Source organism: Emydura macquarii, unplaced genomic scaffold (genome assembly GCF_026122565.2).
Source record: "Emydura macquarii macquarii isolate MOO-44397 ecotype Brisbane River unplaced genomic scaffold, CSIRO-AGI_Emac_v2 contig_383, whole genome shotgun sequence".
Lineage (NCBI taxonomy): Eukaryota > Metazoa > Chordata > Testudines > Chelidae > Emydura > Emydura macquarii.
The window spans coordinates 12,619,855-12,638,850 of record NW_027130520.1 but is presented as its reverse complement, the minus strand read 5'-3'; the positions used below and the strand labels follow the sequence as shown (position 1 = coordinate 12,638,850).

Below are 18,996 nucleotides of genomic sequence, written 5' to 3'. Positions count from 1 at the left end.
TAGGTTGTGCAGGACTGGGTCTCAGCTTTGGTCATATATATAACTTTTTGTTTTGTAGTATGTTTACCTCGCGTGCAATTCCTTTTCAGAAGAATCCCAGTGTAGGATATAAAATGTACTAGAACGTTCACCTCCATTTGTTAGTCTTTAAAGTGCTACAGGACTCTCATTGTTTTTGTTATATACAGACTAACACGGCTATCCCTCTGGAACTTTTCACTGAAATGTAGCCACCTCTGGGCTGGAAGATGGCATCCGTTCTGGTTACAAGAATTAAAGTTTTCAGGAGGGGAAACTGAAAATAACTTCCCCCAATAGATTTAGTGGGGGAATATTTAGGAAGACTGAATACAATTAGCCAAGTTGGAATCTGCTTAGGACAGAGTGGTTAATAGCCCAGTGGTCATATAAGAAAAGTCAGGAATTCTTTAATAACTAGATTTAGTTAGAACTGGCTGAACAGCTCACCAATACAGAAAGGTGATTAAAGAACCAGTCATTCTTTTTTTCCAAATTATATTAAACTAAATAAATATGCTCTTATAATAGCATGTAGCATCAAATCTGACATGAGAAAAGTGTGCAAGTCAGACTGATTTCAAAATGTGACAGTGATAATCAATTCCACTTGAGACATTTCTGCCTACAATTACAGTGCACTGCTGTCCTTGGACTGCAAGTGTGACAATACCGAAAATGGAATCAGCAAAGAATAAAATCCACTTCATTTCCACCCCTCCTGGTCCCCAACCACAGCAAGCCTGTTTGCTGCTATACTAAAAAAGGAAACTACTCTATGGATGATAATCACCTCAACAGAAGCAGTACATTATTCTCTCTTCAGTATAGGTCAATATCTTACATAGAAGAATGCAAGCATATTTTAAAGCAGCTTTCACAACATTTATAAATAATGTAATTAAGAGTAAAACAGCAAAGGTGTGTTTTCGGAAATTTAGCACAGAAGCAAAGAATTCTTTAAAATGGTTTATTTAATTACACGTTTCAGATAAGCATAATAGATAATGCAGTAGATTTCCCACCACTGAATTATTTACACCTTTTTTTAAGCTTGAACCATCTGTTAGAAGAGTTTATGTCCCCATCATCATACTGTCACTGCAGCAATCACTGTTCTTGTATAAGGAGGGTGCTGAGATAGGGCTATTGCAGGAAACATTGTTCCATCAAGGTATGATCTGCTGGGTTGGTGTTTTATTTTTAAGATCCATTTACTAATAGTTCAAGATACTTTATGGAAGAATTCTGGCTTCCAAGATGGCCTGAAGAATGCATTAAAAATCAAGCAGTGAGTTGAGTTCTAAAAATACTTAAATCAATACAAATGATGCTTTATGTTGTAAAATTGGAATTCTCTTTCCTGCTGGTACAGTCATCCTGGAACTGTTTGTGTTAGGATAGTTTTACACCAATTTTGTTCTGCTCTTTCTTCATTAGCCTTTGTGCCTCTTTCTCCATTTTCTTCCTTTGTTGTTCTGCTGCTCTCTTTTCCCTTTCTGCTATCTTCTGCTGCCTGCAATTTGAAAGAACATCAGATTTACATCTTTAGAAAATAGTGCAAGATCCATATAAGATCTTTTTTTACACTGGCTGCAGCTAGACAATCTTTATTTACATGTTTTCAATAAATACCAAACTTCTTATTTCAAGAAAATACAGACTCTTGAAACTGTGAGCTTTGAAGTGTACCGAGTCTGCCAGCCCCTTTAGCAATGATACTTGGAATTCTGTGTTAGTCCTGTGCTCCTAATTAGGCAGCTATCAGTTAACTTGCCTTTTGCTCATACTCAGATTGTTTAAGCTTTAGTTGAAAGAGCATATTCTGCACTTTAAGTAAATAGCTGATGTCAAACTCTGCATCTGTTAAATCTCTTACCCTGCATTTTCCCCAGTGAAGACAAAGGCTGTAGATCTTATCTGTTGGCATCTTTGTATCAGAATCCAGTAAATTGTTGTACTTTAAAATATCATACAGTTCAAGAATAATCAATCACTCTGGCTAAGCTCTTGTATCCCACTTTAAAAGACTGATACTTTTTTCACTGCAAAAATTGCTTCATGGACTTGATCCATTAAACCTACTGAACTCAGTGGAAGCAATTCCCATCAATTTCAAGGGCTTTGGATCAGGCAGAGTACAAACATTTTATTAAACAAGTTGAAGAATTTAATGAGCTATAGGAAAAATGTAACTGATATACAGACGTGCAAGTGAAAGACCCACAAGATCACTCAGGAGATATATTTGAAATGAGTTCGGGGTGGGATGAAATAGTGTAGCAGTCCAAAGACTTTTGTTAAAGTGTTGGTGATTGGTTTGGTTTGTTTTTGGTTGTGGTTACTTTTTCGTTTTTTATGTTCAGTTTTGTATCATGCTTTTAAAGATAATCAGGACTCTGTATACATACACATTTAATGAAATGTCATAGATCTCATGCAGTGATGTTTCTTCTAAATGCATTTTTGCAATTATCAGTCCTCCAAACATCCAGAATACAGAGTTACAACTGGAGTTAACTAAAATAAATACAGTTATACAAACAAGCTACTTTATAAAATCAGTCAGCCTTAGTCTAGATTGAATCAGAACACTCAAAACAAGGACCTGAGGTTTCTAGACTGAAGAGTTTACTTGCTTCTAATTCCTCTTCTCTTCTGTGCCTCAACAGGAGCTTCATTTGCCTGCCCACTCCCTCAATATAATTGCTTAAAAGCGATTTCCTCTCAACATCCTCCCTGAGAGACACACACACTGGCACTCCTGCTTCCCTTCCCACACCCTCCTTGTCACTCATATATTGTCTAGGTTGCTTTCAAACTCCAGCTGCTGATACAACATCATTTGTTCCTCAGTAGTGTCTAAATCTACCCCACCTCCCAGTGACAAGCAACCTATTTTCCACCTTAAACCTGGGCATTAACCATCTTGGTCAATGAGCCACAGTACAACAGGCTAATCTGCTTTTTGAGATTTTTTTTCCAGAGTTTAGGAACTAGTCAGAAAGTTAACAGAACTCCAAGCTACACACAGAGTAAATGAGGGTGTAATTTCCATACTACAATGCACAAATGGATGTTATCACATCTCTCTCACTCTGTATGGAGACAGTCTAAGGAAACGTACAGAATGACAGGGAAATATTGATGGCAAATCCAGGGGGGTAGAAAACTATTTTTGCTCTGATGCCTCAAAGCTGTATATCAGTGTGTAATTTTAGTTTTACAGAAACTGTAAAGAACACGGTAGAGTCTACTTTTTCTCAATTGTAACTGGCTAAAATAAACACTGGGATTAGGATGTTTACCATTACCAGTATTTTTTTATTTTTATTTTTTTTACAGTTAGCTATTAGGTCACACAGCAGAATATAATTCAATAGCCCATATTTCGGGCTTGATTTTAACAAGTGGTGAATGCTTAATTTCCACTGATGTTGATGAGCAAGCCCTTATTCACTTTAAAAAAATGACCATGTCAGATTAAAACAGACACTCATTGAAACCACAAATACCAGGTCCTAGGACCCTCACACTCTGGATTAGAACATTGCAGCTCAGCCCATCTTTAATTTAAAGTAGTACGACCTCTGTATCAGGTTACCATTAGGATAGAAATTAAAAAGCAAAAGAAAGATCAACCTATTCTCGCATCTATCCGTGAGGCAGCATCTTCTTGCTAATGCTCTCAGAGCCCGCCCAGACCATGACTGTATGAAGAATTTGTTCAAAGGATCAGCTCTCTGGTTGCCACAAACACACAAAAATGATGTAATTTGCTTGAGAAACAAGATAACGTTTATTCATTTTATTTTCCCGTCTGGTTAAATTTTCCCAGGAGTGGGAGCTGAGTGGCACAATAGTAGTGACTGAATCCATACTCCATAAAGTGAGGGATTGAAGCCATCTTCTGTATTTGATAAGCAGTAACAGCTAGTGAAGTAACGAGGATCCTGGATCCAGGCTTTTGTTAATGAGTATAGGCATGGAATATGCTATATAAATATGTAGACAACAAACTGTCAGCTTTCTTGCAAGTTTTCTGAAGGGTAGGATTAAAGTATGAACATTTTGACAAACTGGAAGATATGGGAATATAAAAAATGAGATTCAGTGATGGGAGTGGAGTGGTTCATGTTGGAAAGAATAATTAGAATGGGGGAAATAAGCACTAGGCAGTGGGGAAGGATGTGAGGTTTTTAGTGAATAATAAATTAATCTAAGTAAAGAATGCACACTCACAGAAGTCCAATGTTATATTAATTTGTATAAGCAGAATCAGAAAGAAAGCTGAGACAAGACTAGATCATGTTGTCTGACCTCTTGTTTAACACAGGCCATTCAGTTTTACCAAGTTACTCCGGTAGTGAGCCCAATAATTTGTGTTTGGCTAAAGCACAACTTCCAGAAAGGCATTCAGTCTTGATCTGAAAACATCAGGAGATGGAGCACATACTACTTCCCTTGGTAGTTTGTTCTAATACTTATATCACTCTTACTGCTAAAAATTTGTGCCTCATTTCTCATTTGAAATTGTCTGGTTCCAGCTCTGAGCCACTATTTCTTCCCTGGGAAGGTTCTTGTACACAGCAATAAAGTCATCTCTCAAATCTTATTTTCAATAAACAGAGGGCGCTCTTTAAGACTCTCACCATAAGGCATTTTCTCCAGTCTTCAAATCATTTTTTGTCTCTCTGTTCTGCATCCTCGCCAATTTTTCAACATCCTTTTTAAAATGGGCACCAGACCTATATGCAGTATTCCAGCATTAATCTCACTAATGTCTTACACAGAGTTAAAATCACCTCCTTACTCTTACTACCATTTATATGGCCAAGGAGAGCATTAATTCTTTAGGGCACAGCATCACACTGGGAGCTCATGCTGGCTTGCTTGTCCATTATAACCTCAAGATCCTTTTCAGAGTCACTGCTTTCCATGAGGCAGTCCCCCATACTGTAGGTACAGCCTGTATTCCTTGTGCCTAGATGTAGGACTATCACATAGAAACATGTAAGCAGTTATTATGTTCTAAATCGGCCAGCTTAGTAATGAAGAGACGAGAGCTGAACATGTGCATCTTAGAGGAAAGACTGAAGGAATCATGAAAATAGTCTGCATTTGTGTGAAAAATGGCTATAAAGAAGACAGGAATCCATTACTTCCATTAGTCACTGAGTCAGAACAACTAATGGGTTTATGCTGCAGGAGGATTACTAACAACTATTAGGCAAACTAATTTAAATCATCTGAACAACAGGATGTGATCTCAAGGAATCTGTGGAGCTATTTACCATCAGTCTTGTACACTAGTACTCTAAATGCCAAGGGATTGCCAGCAGCCTGCATCAAGGTTTACTTTGCAATCTGCAGCTTTCCCATATCCTGAATAGCAGACATGCTGCTCTGAGTTTCACAGCAGCAGCCTACTACTAACTCACCAAAAGAAAATTCTGATAGTGATTTGGGTGGGAGAGAGAGGGAAAAAGAAAGGCTGCATGTGAAGATACCACCTATGCAAATAGTTCAAACGTAAAAATAATGGTATTTCATCAAAATTTCACTTTGAGCTAAATATTTAGCACTAAGAAGAGTTAATGACAGCACTCAAAGCCTTAGTAATCACAACCACCACCAATAATTCATATGCTCTTTCTTTAAGCTGCAAATTACACAGAGAATTCTTGTCTGCACTAAGATTCCTAAGTGGTTTACTGCACCCTCTGCTGGCTACCCAAGCCATTTTTGTTTATAGACACCATGCTTGCAGTAACATGCACGACTGATTAAAAGAAGCTCTCACAAAGAAGGCACATCAATGGTGAATTAAGGTGACAGTTACATCTCCTGTGATATTAAAAGTGTATCAAATGGCCTTGCTGTAGTAAGATACAGCTTTTTGTTGCAGTTTCAACTTTACAGGTCACTATCCAAAATTTTAAATATTCCTTAGGCAAAAGATTTTAAATGGTGGTGACAGATCAAACTACTGTAGTATAAAACTAGATATGGTATGTAGGGAACACATACGCCTACGACTGGATGCCTATAATTAGACACCTAAACCAAAATATAGGTAGCAACCCACATTTCTGGGTACCTGCTGCCACTGACTTCAATGGGAACTGGAGGTGTCAGTGGAGAGGAGACACTTATCTAGTAGTCAGAAGTGACTTGCAGGAGGAGGGGATGGAAGCACAGAGGACCACATCAGGCAGAGGACTGCATGGAAGAAGGCACAGAGACTAGTATGGGAGGACAGAAAGATTTCAACGTGCATGTTGACACAAAGGGTGGAAATAAAATGTTGAAAGTCTCTAATACAAGTCAACATTCCGCAGTATTATTGTTCTGTGTGTACTGTACATTCATACAACACACAGAAATCCATATATTACTGCATGAAAGGACTTTCAATCTGTAAGATTTCTGAAGGACATTTTGACCTTTTCGCCTCTGATTCAGGGAAGATGATTTTCTCCTTCTACAAGCAGCACCTCACTGTAAATGAGACACTAGGACAAATGTAAGGAAGATTCTGAGCAGTTTTCTGCAGTCCTTGGTGGGCAGAGACTTGTTGGGGCATGGCTGGAGTGCACTGCAGTTTGGCAAGCTCCGGCTGGTGAAAAGCCGCCTTGGGGACCACAGATACCAGCTGATGCTAAGATAGGGACAGCATACACCCTGCCCCAGAATTAAGGAGCTGAAACTGGTTTCTTTGCAGCTCCCCCTCTCTACTTCACCCAGTGCTGAGCACAGTGAATGACAATGCATTTGTTACAACAAACAGATGTGTTGCTGCCCTGTTATGGGAGCCGAGCAAAAAACTGTCTTAACAGCTGCAGCAGCAGAGGTGAGTTCTTTGCCCCACCACAAACACAAGATGTGACAGTTAGAAAAGAAAAACAGAGGAAGGCAAAAGCTAAAAGAAAGGAGAACACAAAGTCAGTGTGCATTGAGAAGTTTCCCCAGTGTAAAGTTAAGTCAGGAAACAAAAAAATACCAACAGCAATGTTAAATCAGCCACATTACTCATACATACAATGTTCTCATCAATCTTTTCCAGTTAAAATGTGTAGCTTAGAATTCTTGCTTATGGTATAAAATGCAGGAGGATAAAACAGAAAGAGACAGAAAACAGACCCAAGTTAACACTGCCAATGGAAACCTTTACATTCCTGACTATGATATGAATTGTGCAGCCATAGTAATGTATTTAAGTCATATTTTTACATTTATTTATACTATACTGCACACCACAAATTGCCATACTAGGGGACTGCTAAAATGATTTTATCATAATTCAATCTGGACAAAATGTAATTTCCAAAGACAAACTGGTATTGTTAAAAATAACGTGCTTAACCCATTCATGAAGTTGTTCTACAAACAAATGAAAAAAAGTGTTCCAAAATCAGATATGCTGTGGTGATGAGCACAGTGTAAGAATCTAAACAGAACTGCCTTTGAGCATGATAGAGCATGGACAGCCTTCATCATAAGATTGCAAAAGGATATAAATATCCTAAAATTATGTAATATTGTACCATATGCTTTGACGTGCCAGAGCTGTCACACTGCGTGTGTGTCCCTTCTCTCCTCTGATTTTAACAATAAGCATACAGAAATTTTAATAAAATATTAATGCTGACATTGTGTAATAAACCAGTGATATATTCAGGAAGTTCTATTTGTTATTTTAACTAAGCTAGTAAAAATAGGGTTGAGTTTGTGTGGATTCAAGAATTAATTTACTTAATATTTCCGCTGAATTTTCAACTGATTCTTCACATGCTGTCCTAAACTTTTGTAAAGCATTTCCCAACTTTGATTTTAACAGCACACTGCTAAGTATGTATTTTATAAGTGCTTCAGGAACCACAACATTGAAAGATGCTACTGGTACATCAAGGTTTTTAATTGTGATTTTACTATTTGTGTACTCTAGTGACTCAATTTTTTCCACTTATGTACATTGCTATTAAATTTAGTTATGTAGCACTGTGCAGAGTACACTTCATCTTTAATATTTCTAGGATGTAAAGTAATTAACACTGCTTCTTGCTATGTAAAATCCCATTATTCTTATTATGTTAATAAGTGTTTAACATGCCAAATTCTTGGCACATATGAATAGGATCTTAATGGAAGGAGAGTGTATGGTATACATTTGTATATATTAGGATTTCACTCCCTCCTTCCATCCCATGTAATGCATGTTCTGCATATTAAGTAGGATTGTTAAATTGTAAAATTGGCTAAAATAGGATTGTGCTAAAAATTACTCTTGAGCCTGTTCAGATACATAGTTGTTTAAATTACCTAAGAACTTCTTCTGCCTGCCAGGCAGCATCTTCCCCTTCTTCCCAGGCATTACTATTTTCCTGCCAGGTATCCAAGTCACCCAATTCAGGCTGAAAACAAAAGACCAAGAATATAATAAACATATGCAAACCATCTCCTCACCTCATTTCTAGATAAAACTATGCTGCGATTCAGAAAGCAGGGCTATTTAGTGTTAAGGGTTTCATACATCTGCTTTATGACAATATGGAAAGAATCTCTCCTAGTACTAGACAGAGTTGTTGTGAGTTTCCCAAACCACACTGAAGAAATTAGAAAGAACTAATTGTTGATCTGAACGCAATTAAAACAAATACTGAAGGAGCTGGCCTGCTTTCCTTAGAACCAGGTAATAAAACATCTGCCTAGCTCCAAAATTTTCTAGATTCTAGCAAAGTCCCTACCCACTGCTACTCATCTGCATGCAATGTCATTTGATTTCATTCACAAGGCTTCCCCCACTTTCCAATCTATTGTATCAATCATATCTATCTTAGATACTCACATGGCCTCAATTACAGTAAAGTGAAGCGGTGTGATCCCACAGCTCTGTCAGAAGAAGCCTCTAGTACAGACGTAGCTATACTAGCAAAATTGTGCTTTTACCAGTATAGCTTGTTTCACTCATGGAGGAGGGTGGTTTTACTCTATCAGCGCAAAGTGTAGCTTTGCGGATATATCTGCATCCACACAACAAGTGCTTTGCCAGTATCATATCGTATAGTGGTATTCCTGCACTGGTAAAACACTCCTAGTATAGATGTGGCCTAAGTGACCTGCTGAAGGTCACACAGGAAGTCTGTGGCAGCACCGAATTCAACCCAGATCTCATGAATTACAGGCTAGTGCCCTTCTCCCAGACCCTCATTCCTCATCTCTGATACCATCTTTTCTCCTTCCTCCCTAAGCTCTGACACAGTTTCTATGATTTTCTTATTGTTCCTCAATAGACATAACGAGAAGCCTGGGTGCTTAGACCACTTCTTTTTTGTCTTTCCAAGTTAATAACAGTTTTCACACAGACATCAGAGCTCAATGTTTCTATCATCAGAAAAACCTACCCCATGTATGTTATCTGTAAGTACTTCCACAATTCAGTGACAGGTTATTAGAAGCAGAAGTTATGCAAGAAATGAATTTAAATATTTATAAAAAAACCTATTCCACCATTCTAAAAAGGTATCACTACTTATACTTCAGAGTAATTTGCAAACACTAACAAGTTAATCCTAACTACACTCTGAGTTAGGCAAGTATCACCTCATTTTACACATGGTGTTTTATCCCACATCTTTTGTCCTACATACACCTTCTTTGTTGTCAAGGCAAACATGGTCAATATAAGTGCATGAAGAGCAAAGCAAATTGTTCCTCTGCTCTTTCACTGTGGGATTAACATGTAATCTCCAAAAGCATACAGCTCTCTGGTTTAGAAGATATGATAATACTCAGGCTACGTGTCAGACTAATTTCCAGCTGGCTGACTTGTATTTCCTTCTCATCTTCTCTTTTCAAGAGCTAGACAGACACCAGTTAGTGACAGTACTAATTAAACTAATTCCCCAATTCAAATTCAGCATCACTTACTCAGCTCTTACACTTTATCAACAATTCCAGTACTTTAAAGTTACTTCATATTCCCCCTCCCCTCTTCTTAAAGCAGACCTTCCTCTCTACTGAGGAGCAGACATTTATATGGCAATGGAAGAATCAAAACACATAGCATACTTACAGACTGGTGAATAAAAGGAATATCTTGTGTAGCTGCTAATCTACTAGAAAATCCTGCATTTCCATCTGGGATCCCAAAATTTAAAGGTTCTCTTTTTTTAACAACAATCTGAAAGACAACATTGAAAAAGGGGAGAGAGGAAGAAGGGGAAGAAGCCAGAATTTTGCACCACCATTGAGAGTTAATGATAAGAGCATGACACTCTTTCTTTAGCACTGTGATACGCTATACCTATATGTTTTATTAGACAAAATGCTGAATCACATATATATATATTTTTTTAAAAAGGACACTAAATTATGTTTTCTTACCACCTGGTAATTCCTTTATGTGCTCCACTTCTACCAGTACAGACAGACACAGGAGTTTCTTCTCTTCTTGAAAGGCAGGTCAGTAAACTTAACAGGGTAGCTAACAGCATCATGCACCTTTTCAGCAATTTACCCTCATACAAGATAAGAGCCTACACACACATTCTCTCTTTAGCATCTGAAATCCACAGGACTGCCAATCCCAATACAGGCCACCACTTTGTAATAATCCACCATGATTCATCAGCAGGGCCTGAACACAGGAAATTCAGCACCAAATCACAAGGCTCCACCAGCTGATTGACTCCTTTAGCACAAGCCATGGAGGCCTGTGCTTGGGGACTGGGGATTCCAGACTCATCCCTGCTGATGATCTGTCATGGGGTCATTCCACAAACAATGAGATTCTCAAGTTTTGAGTATGCCCCCCTCTGCTCTCCAGCCAGATGACTGCCACATTGAAACCAAAGTACATATTTAAAAACACTATGCAATATATGTAACTACAAATATGGACCAATCAACCAGTCACAAACTCATTTCCTGGTACTGGAGTCAGGGACAGAGAAAAGACAGAATTATCAAGTTAGACTCTTTCTACACCTTAGCTACCACCAGTACAAAGCAAACGGGACCCAAATACTTCAGAGAGGTTAAGGAAAAGAAAGAGTCAAGTTAAACAGATTCCAGCTAAGTTATTGATTACATTACCAAATAAACAGAGCTAAGTGCAAAAAGCAAGTATTCCCTGACACATCCTTGACAAATGTGAAAAGATAAAGGTCTACTAATATAGGGGTACTCCTCCTCAACTACTGGCCACAAGACTTCTGATTTGCTGAGGAAAGCAGACTGAAACAATAGTACTTTGGGTGTGTCTACATTCAAGCTGAAAGGTGTAATTTCCAGCTTGAGGAGACATACCCATGCTAACTCTGTTCAAGCTAGCATGCTAAAAATAGAAGTGTAGCTGTGGCACACTGAGAGGCATGAAGGGCTAGTACCCCGAGTAGGTACGTAGCATCTTGGAAGGACTGTCCCTGGGGGAGCTAGCTCCTTATTTTACTTGTGCTGCACTTTTATTTTTATGCACATTAGCTCGACCAGAGCTAGCACAGATACGTCTCCTCAAGATGGAAATTACACCTTCAAGCTCAAATGCAGACATACCCTTACAGAATGTATTGACAGTACTGCCAATGCAGCTTTGTGCAGTGCTTCAGCTGAAACACCTCCCTTTTTAGCCCAGGAGACTGATGTGGCTCTAGTCATGTATGTTAACATAAGAAAGGCCCAGCCAGATTGTAGGCTTTTGATATGCAGTTTTATCTTATTACCTAACAAACCTAAACACTGGGGCAGGACAGAGTATTTATGAAGCAGACTAATTACACAAAATTAGTGCAACCTCTTTATAATATAACTTTGGTATTAAACAAGCACGTCTGGAAGTGTATATTTTCATCACAGACACAACTCTCTCATTAACTAAAATATTTATGCACAACTCTCTCAATCCCCCTTTTGAAAAATTTATTTCACAATTCAGTTTCAGTATCACCCCCACCCCACCCACACTTCCCAGAATATACCCTGAGTAAGAACTTTCAAGGCATTTCTTTAATTTAAAAAACATTAAAAATTTAATTAACACATTAAAAAAAAAAAACATTAAAAAATCCACTGGGATTTCCTTGATGGAATAAATTCTCCCTCCCACCCCACCTTCTTTGACAAAAGCAAGATTAGCCCATAACTTCCTACCTCTTCTCTCTTCAGTGCCACATTAGAAAGCAGAACAAAACTGACAAAGATAGGCACAATGCAAATAGATATCTAAATCCACAAAACACATTAGTTAGGGCATCCAAATTAGATACCAGAAATAGGGCTGCTGAATTTTTGCCTGAAAGTCCCCTCATTTATAGTTTGTTGAATCAGTTATTGTTGAGCTACAAATTATTTCAAATTTCATAAACTGATCTAAGAAGTGTATTTGAATGCCCAAAACCTACTTTCTGTGTTTTCCTTATAGTTGGCGTCATGTCCTTAAAATAATCAGGCTCCAGTTGTTCCGAAGCATTTTGTTGTGTGGCCACATTCCCATTACCACCTTCAATCTTCACACTGGTTGGCGCTTCTTCATCCCATGAAGTCCAATCTTCTACTTCAGACTGAATACAATTGAACAACATGATTTTAGTATTCAACTTACAAGTGGAAGATTATAACATATCTCTATTTCACCTGTTCAACAGGGTTAGTAAAATTACTGTTTACTCCACATCACCCAGCCCTTTAGAGATATTACCTGTTTAGGAACAGATGAATAATCCACTGTGGTTGGCAAAGTTATTTGGTCTCCACTTAACTTTCGTCCTCTTCCAGACCTGAAAGAGAAACGTAGGATTCCTCCAAGCTCTGAGAACATGAGCACTACTTAAAAAAAAAAAAAAAAAAAGGAGCTGCTGAAGGCTGAATGAGCTACTGGAAGAGAGGAACTTGATAAAAGTCATGGCTAAAGCAATAACTAACAGAAATAACTCTAGAAGTGTTTCTAATAGAATGTTGATAATGCGATTAAAAAGGGATTCACTAAACAAAGTTAATATTGAAAACAAAATTTCTTTTTCAGTTTTTAATAATTTAAGGTGATGTTAGTAAGAAAGTTTTAGAAGTCCAGTTTACTTTCCACTATTTATATAATTGTTTTACACATTTTGCATTTCTTGCAGCTTGGACAATGGAATTTATAGTCAATTTTACTTTCAAATTCTCAGTGCTTCAAATGTTTGGATTGTGAACACTGCAGGCTATGTTTGTTCAAAGACAACTTTTCCCTTAGAATTTTTTTTCCCCAAATTCCTTGGAAACATTTCTGTAGCTTTTAGGTTTTATAAAAAGGTTTAAATTTTACAAATTTATATTTTGAGCTAAGTTTCCCTGTAATGTGACACATAATGAAATAGAGAATACTGCTAGGGACAGGTAGGATAGGTTTATACAAGATTCACAGCTACTAATCAACATGCACCACCATTTCGAGTGTTGCAGCTTTACCCATCATACCAGAAAATTTCCTTAAAAGACAGAATGAGAAACTGTGACCATTTGGGGGTTCAACCCAGACTAGTGAGAGGTTGTGTCACCACCTGCCCTGTAACCATGGCTGCCTTATGTGCTCTGCTGCTGTGGCTTGCTGCCCGGATACTGCAGCTAGCAGACAAGCATGCAGTTCCTTGAGTGTTCGTGTGCTGTGCAGCCTAGATCTGCAAACTGACCCAGCAGCCTGCCTTCAACACATCAGCACCACCCTGGCCCCACCAGCCTTGGTTATTATTTGCAGGGTGACCCCAACTCACCCCATATCCTGACATTCCCTAAAACCAATCGGCCCTGAAGTGTCCAGCCCTCTACTGGAACACTCAGAAGTAATAAGGGTTGTTGCGCCTTTAAAGAGACAAAAGCACAGCTTATCACTTTAACTGGTGTTAACAATCACTTCAATTCAAACACAGTACTGGACTGGTTTAGATTAAAAGTAAGTTAAAAGTTTATTTAATCAAACAAGATGTTTTATGTGAGTTCAAGTACAGTGAATAAAGTCAAAAATGGATACAAGCAAATAAAAGTAAAACATACTTTCTAGTGGCTAAGATCTAACTTAACAAGCTACAGTCTTTGTTCAAAGTAGATTTCTTACCAATCTTTCTTCTTTCCAACCAGAGCTGACTTTCAGTCAGGACCTTCCACAAAAGTACAAGGTGCTGGTTTCCCTTGTCTTCCTAGGTGAAAGATGCCAAAATGGCTTTCTGTCTCTGCTTATTTCTCTCAAAATTCATTGACCCTGTTTCAAGAGGCATGACGACCTCATCTTGTTCTTCCCATCCTGTGGACTTTCCATCCCCCTTCTGATTTCTATGTAAATGGAGTGTCCATTGTTTTGATTCCACCATGCTTAATTTACATAGAAGATAGGTAGATGGCTGCCTTCCCTCCTGTCTGGGGGAAAACCAGTTTCTCTCCCTTTGGTCACAGACTTTAAAACATAATATTAGTAAGTATCCATGATTCCTCATATAGTGTTAATACATACATTTCGCAGTGATCTTTGTCACCAATTCATGCATGATATCATACACCACCCATTTTAGACACAGATTATAACATTAGGGAATTGGGGTACATTGGGCTGGTCAAGCCAGCTGAAACTCACTGCTACATACCAGGAAGTCCCTTGCCATCTGGCATTGGGGTGCTCTTAAGGTCACACCTCCCCAGTTTGAAAACTGCAGGAGGGTTAGCCACAGGCTGACCCATAGGAACAGGTCAAGAACCCTTTTTCCTGGACAGTGCATCTGCCACCTTGTTTTTTTCTCTCTCCGCTCTATGGAAAAAAAACTATTCTGCTTCCTTTGTCTGTTCACAGCCTCCACAACGTAACATCAGAGAATATCCATAGTTTCACCTACAGTGCTTTACAAACATTTCACAGTGATATTAATGACCAGTGATATTAGATTTCAAATTATATATTACGTCACCTTTTAAATATCACGACACCAAAGTGTGAGGCGAAGTGACTACGTCAGGCCTGATCAGAGTTGCTGACATAGAGTAGTGAGCCACCAACGGGCCTCTGGGTCACAAGAATTAGTGCTTTACGAGAACCTAGCAGGAAACTAACATTTCAAATGCATGCCTTGCATAACTCTCAAAGAACACCAATAAATCAAGTTAGAACAAATATACTGTGGCTGATACAATAAGTGAAATTATTATTTGTAGGGTTTGTTGGTTTTTTTAAAAATAAAATAACTTGTCAGAGATGTGTGAACCTCATACCTTCCAGCAGCACAATCCTCCACAATACAATCAATCACTGACCAATAGACCTTGTCTACATTAGGATAATTAGGACCCATATATTACCACAGCTGTAGTTCCACTAGTGGAAGTTATAGTTTAGACAGAATTCCAGCTTTTTCAACACTGTTGTCATCTAACTCTGCTCTGATTCAAACCCAGTCTATATGGTGATTTAGCACACAGCAAGCTGAGATGTAACCTGCTGTTGTACACTAACTGGCCAGCTAGACCCTGTTGGCATGCACTGGAAGTTCTGTAGCATGCTCTGACCTACTGCTGTTTGAAACTTTTAGTGCATGGCAGCAGCATGCACATGGACCTTTAGTGCAGAACAGACTGGTGTGCTGTAGAGTTACATCCCAACTTACCATGCACTAAACTGAAATACAAACAAGCCCTCTGTGGTAAAAATGCTCATTATTTTTACACTACAGTCTCCACTGTTGCACACCAGTGAAGAATTACGGGTTTGAATTTTCCGTGTATTGACGGTACAACATGGGGTGGCATGGAGTATACCTTTGAGCTGTACAGCCTTTCCTTCCTTTTTCCTGTTGAGAGATCAGTTTCTGAAGTCAGCCATATACAGCCTGAAAGCTTCAGGCCACTGCTCCTTTAAAAATTCTTTCCTAGTACTGGATGGATAAATAGCTGGGAAAAGACCAGAGGACTCATTGAGCACTGCTCCAGTGAATCCACATATCAGTCTTAAGACCCTGATTATAATACATGCCAGGGAAACTGGGCACAGTCTGAGAATCCACCCTTTATGGATGGCCATAAACGGATTAATTTTGCATTCTGCAGCAGTACAGAGGGCATATTAGAGAACAGTCAAATAGACAACTAAAAGGCTTACAGCAGAGGAAGCTATTTGCTGCTAGATTAAGTGCTACATGCTCAAAAGTTTCTATCATTTATGTACAGGGAGTATATAGGCAAAATTTCAGGAAAAAGCGTGCTGTTAGTTCCTACTGTAATGCATTAAAAAGGGACACCAACTGCTTGAAAAAAGTTGCATTTAATCTGAAAACGTATATATTATTGGTACACATTCCCCTGAAATTACTATAATAGAAAGACTAGAAAATATATTCTAAATTTTTTCTCCAATTGGTTTATTTTGTTCATGTGACAGCACTACTCTACATGTAGTTTGTTCCACTATTTTGTTGATGGTCATTTGCATTACGGATGCCCTGATCTGGAGAGAGTTCACATGTGTACCTTTCCCTAGGCACTGCAGGAGAGCATTTATTAGTAACAGGAGCAGACTTGAAACTGTAGAGGCAGCAGTTGATATATGAACAGCAAGACAGGGAAGGGGTGTGGGCAGGCCTAAATATGACTGGGTCTGCCCAAAAGAAAGCAGAAAGATCCCTTATAATTTCTTTTAAGCACTTTACTTGAAAAACCTTCTATAAGAAAAGTCAATTCGTTTAAATTAGTCCAGTTCAAAAATTTTTTAAATTGGCAGTATCCTTTTAAATATAAACATTAACATAGCATAGAAGTTTGTAGCTCTCAGACTTTAGAGTTAAGATCAAAGAGCAACCCCATGAGACACATAAGCTCCCACATATTTGCAAAAGATCCATTTTCTTATCCAGTTCCACAAGACTTTTTATTTTAGGAAAATAAGCCCTTGCATTTGAAAGAAAAATCTGAAGTCTTGCCCAGAGCTTCCCTGTTTAGCAGGCATCAAACATCACTTCACTCTAATTTAAACACCCTTCTGACATACTTGTACATGATGGAAATGCATCCCCATTTTCCTGCTTGTGTGAATTGGATTTCTACAAGGCCTGCAGGCTCAGCACAAAGCCTAAGGGTGTTTCCGATTGAAATGTCACTCCTGGATTACAACACTCACTCCTGCTGAGAAAACAGGACCATGCAAAGGAAGAGAACATTTAAAATGCGCTTCCATCTACACCTAATCTCAAGTAGCAACACAGAGCTAAAGGGACTGAGAAAAATCAGAGCACTGGAATCTTCACTTATCAGTATTACCAATCCATCCTTAATTGTGTTAGTGTTTCTTCAATCATTATGAGTTTAAAGGTGGAGAGAGTTTCTTGAAATGCTTTGGCCATCTCTATGATCATCAGTTTATGGAATAATACTTCAGATGAATGGTGAGTGGTCAATCTAGCACTGTATATCGGGGTAGTTAACAGGCAGACCATGGGCCAAATCCGGACCACTGGATGCTTTTTATTTATTATTATCTTTATTGTTATTATTTTTGTATTATTTTCTCTGGAGTCTGGACCTTGACTATACCTTGACAAAAATAATTGATTACCCCTGCTGTATATAATTAAGCTTGGTTTATGGAACATTTAAACAAAAATCCCACAAAATACACTGATTCTCAGCAAAACTATGTTAGGCCCTAATACTGCAAAGACAACTGAATGGGCAGGACGCCTGTCCCCATGCAGAGCCCCACCAACTTCAAAGGGACTCTGCATAGATGCAGGGGTTCACTTGCATGTTTCTCTTTGCAAACTTAAGACCTTAGATTTTAAAATGTTTTTACTGGAACTGGTATATGTAGCTGCTCCCTACCATTCACAGCATTCACACAGTGCCTATGACATGGGAAAACCCAGACTTACGGCTGTAGTAGCTTTCATAGTCTATTGGAAAAATAATCCAACCAATGGTGAAGATCAATGCACAGGAACTGATGAAGAAAGCAATAGGGTTTTCACCCACAATAATGATTAAAAAATAAAAACAAAACAAAAACCCAACAACCCAACAGTGCGGTTATGCACAGACATCTATCAATTTCAATGTTGCAGTTACAAACACTTTGTGTGTGTGTGTGCGTGTGCAGAAATAACAAAAAATGGTTTTTTGTGTGTGTGCAGAAATAAAGATGTTATTTCTCTATTTTTTCTCTATGTTGACGTGCATTTGAAAGTAATTTTTTGTTAAATTAATTTCCTGTCTCCCCTGCATCCTTAATTTCCCTGTTTATGTGAGTCTTCACACAGCAGCAGGGGAGGGAAAAACACTTAAAACTACATAGCTCTTTTTAAAATTTACTAGATTTTGAGTTGATGTCTCTAAAAGCTTTAGCCTGGACATTTTCTTACTAGTTGCAGTTATTTGTTTTGTTTTGTTTTGGGTCCCCCCCCAACATCATTTTAAATTAACCTTTGCACTTATTTTTTTAAAATCGTGTATCTTCACATACAAATTAAGGAATATATAAATCAACCTCCTAATCTGGGTAAAATAATGTGATCTATGTACAGACTGAGTGGGTTTACATGAATTCATGCATAGCAAAAGTGAGCTGGGGGATTACACAAGTCTGTAACCACTTTGACCAGGAAGAAAATGGACATTTCATCAGAAGATCTCCTCCTGCAGAATTCAGAAACATTTCTAGGTAAGTATTTAGCCATTTTAGGAGTTTTATCAGCTTTGCAGGAAACCCAACCCTAGTGACTCTCTGGTCCTGCTATATACCTGGCATGCTGAGAGAGAGACACCAGAGATTATAAACTGTAGAACCAGAGACTTTTGGCTTCATTGCCTCACTCTGATCCTACACAGCTAAAGAACTGCATGAAACCTAGCCAGCAGGGGTTTATGAACATAGTGTGCTTGTAAAATGTCTTAGGTTTATTTCTTTAAACAGGTTGATTTCTTTACTTGCCTTGAAATGTAAATTTGCAAACTGCTCTAAATCTTTTCCCAACT

General features: G+C 38.3%; 1 protein-coding gene across 3 annotated transcripts in view; it reads right to left on the bottom strand.

Annotated features, from left to right (window-relative positions):
* Positions 1-427: 427 nt before the first annotated feature.
* EBAG9 (estrogen receptor binding site associated antigen 9) overlaps positions 428-18,996 on the bottom strand; it is a 36,853-nt gene continuing 18,284 nt past the window's right edge. For 2 of the 3 annotated variants that reach the window (XM_067537400.1, XM_067537401.1), the window contains 5 exons: positions 12,716-12,794; positions 12,420-12,578; positions 10,094-10,201; positions 8,341-8,432; positions 428-1,534 (listed from right to left, as the gene is read on the bottom strand). In XM_067537400.1, the coding sequence (XP_067393501.1) occupies positions 1,414-1,534; positions 8,341-8,432; positions 10,094-10,201; positions 12,420-12,578; positions 12,716-12,794 (559 nt within the window). In that variant the 3' untranslated portion in view covers positions 428-1,413. Of the gene's footprint in view, positions 1,535-8,340; positions 8,433-10,093; positions 10,202-12,419; positions 12,579-12,715; positions 12,844-13,766; positions 13,855-18,996 lie in introns of all 3 variants that reach the window. The other variant, XM_067537399.1, reaches the window with a different exon arrangement.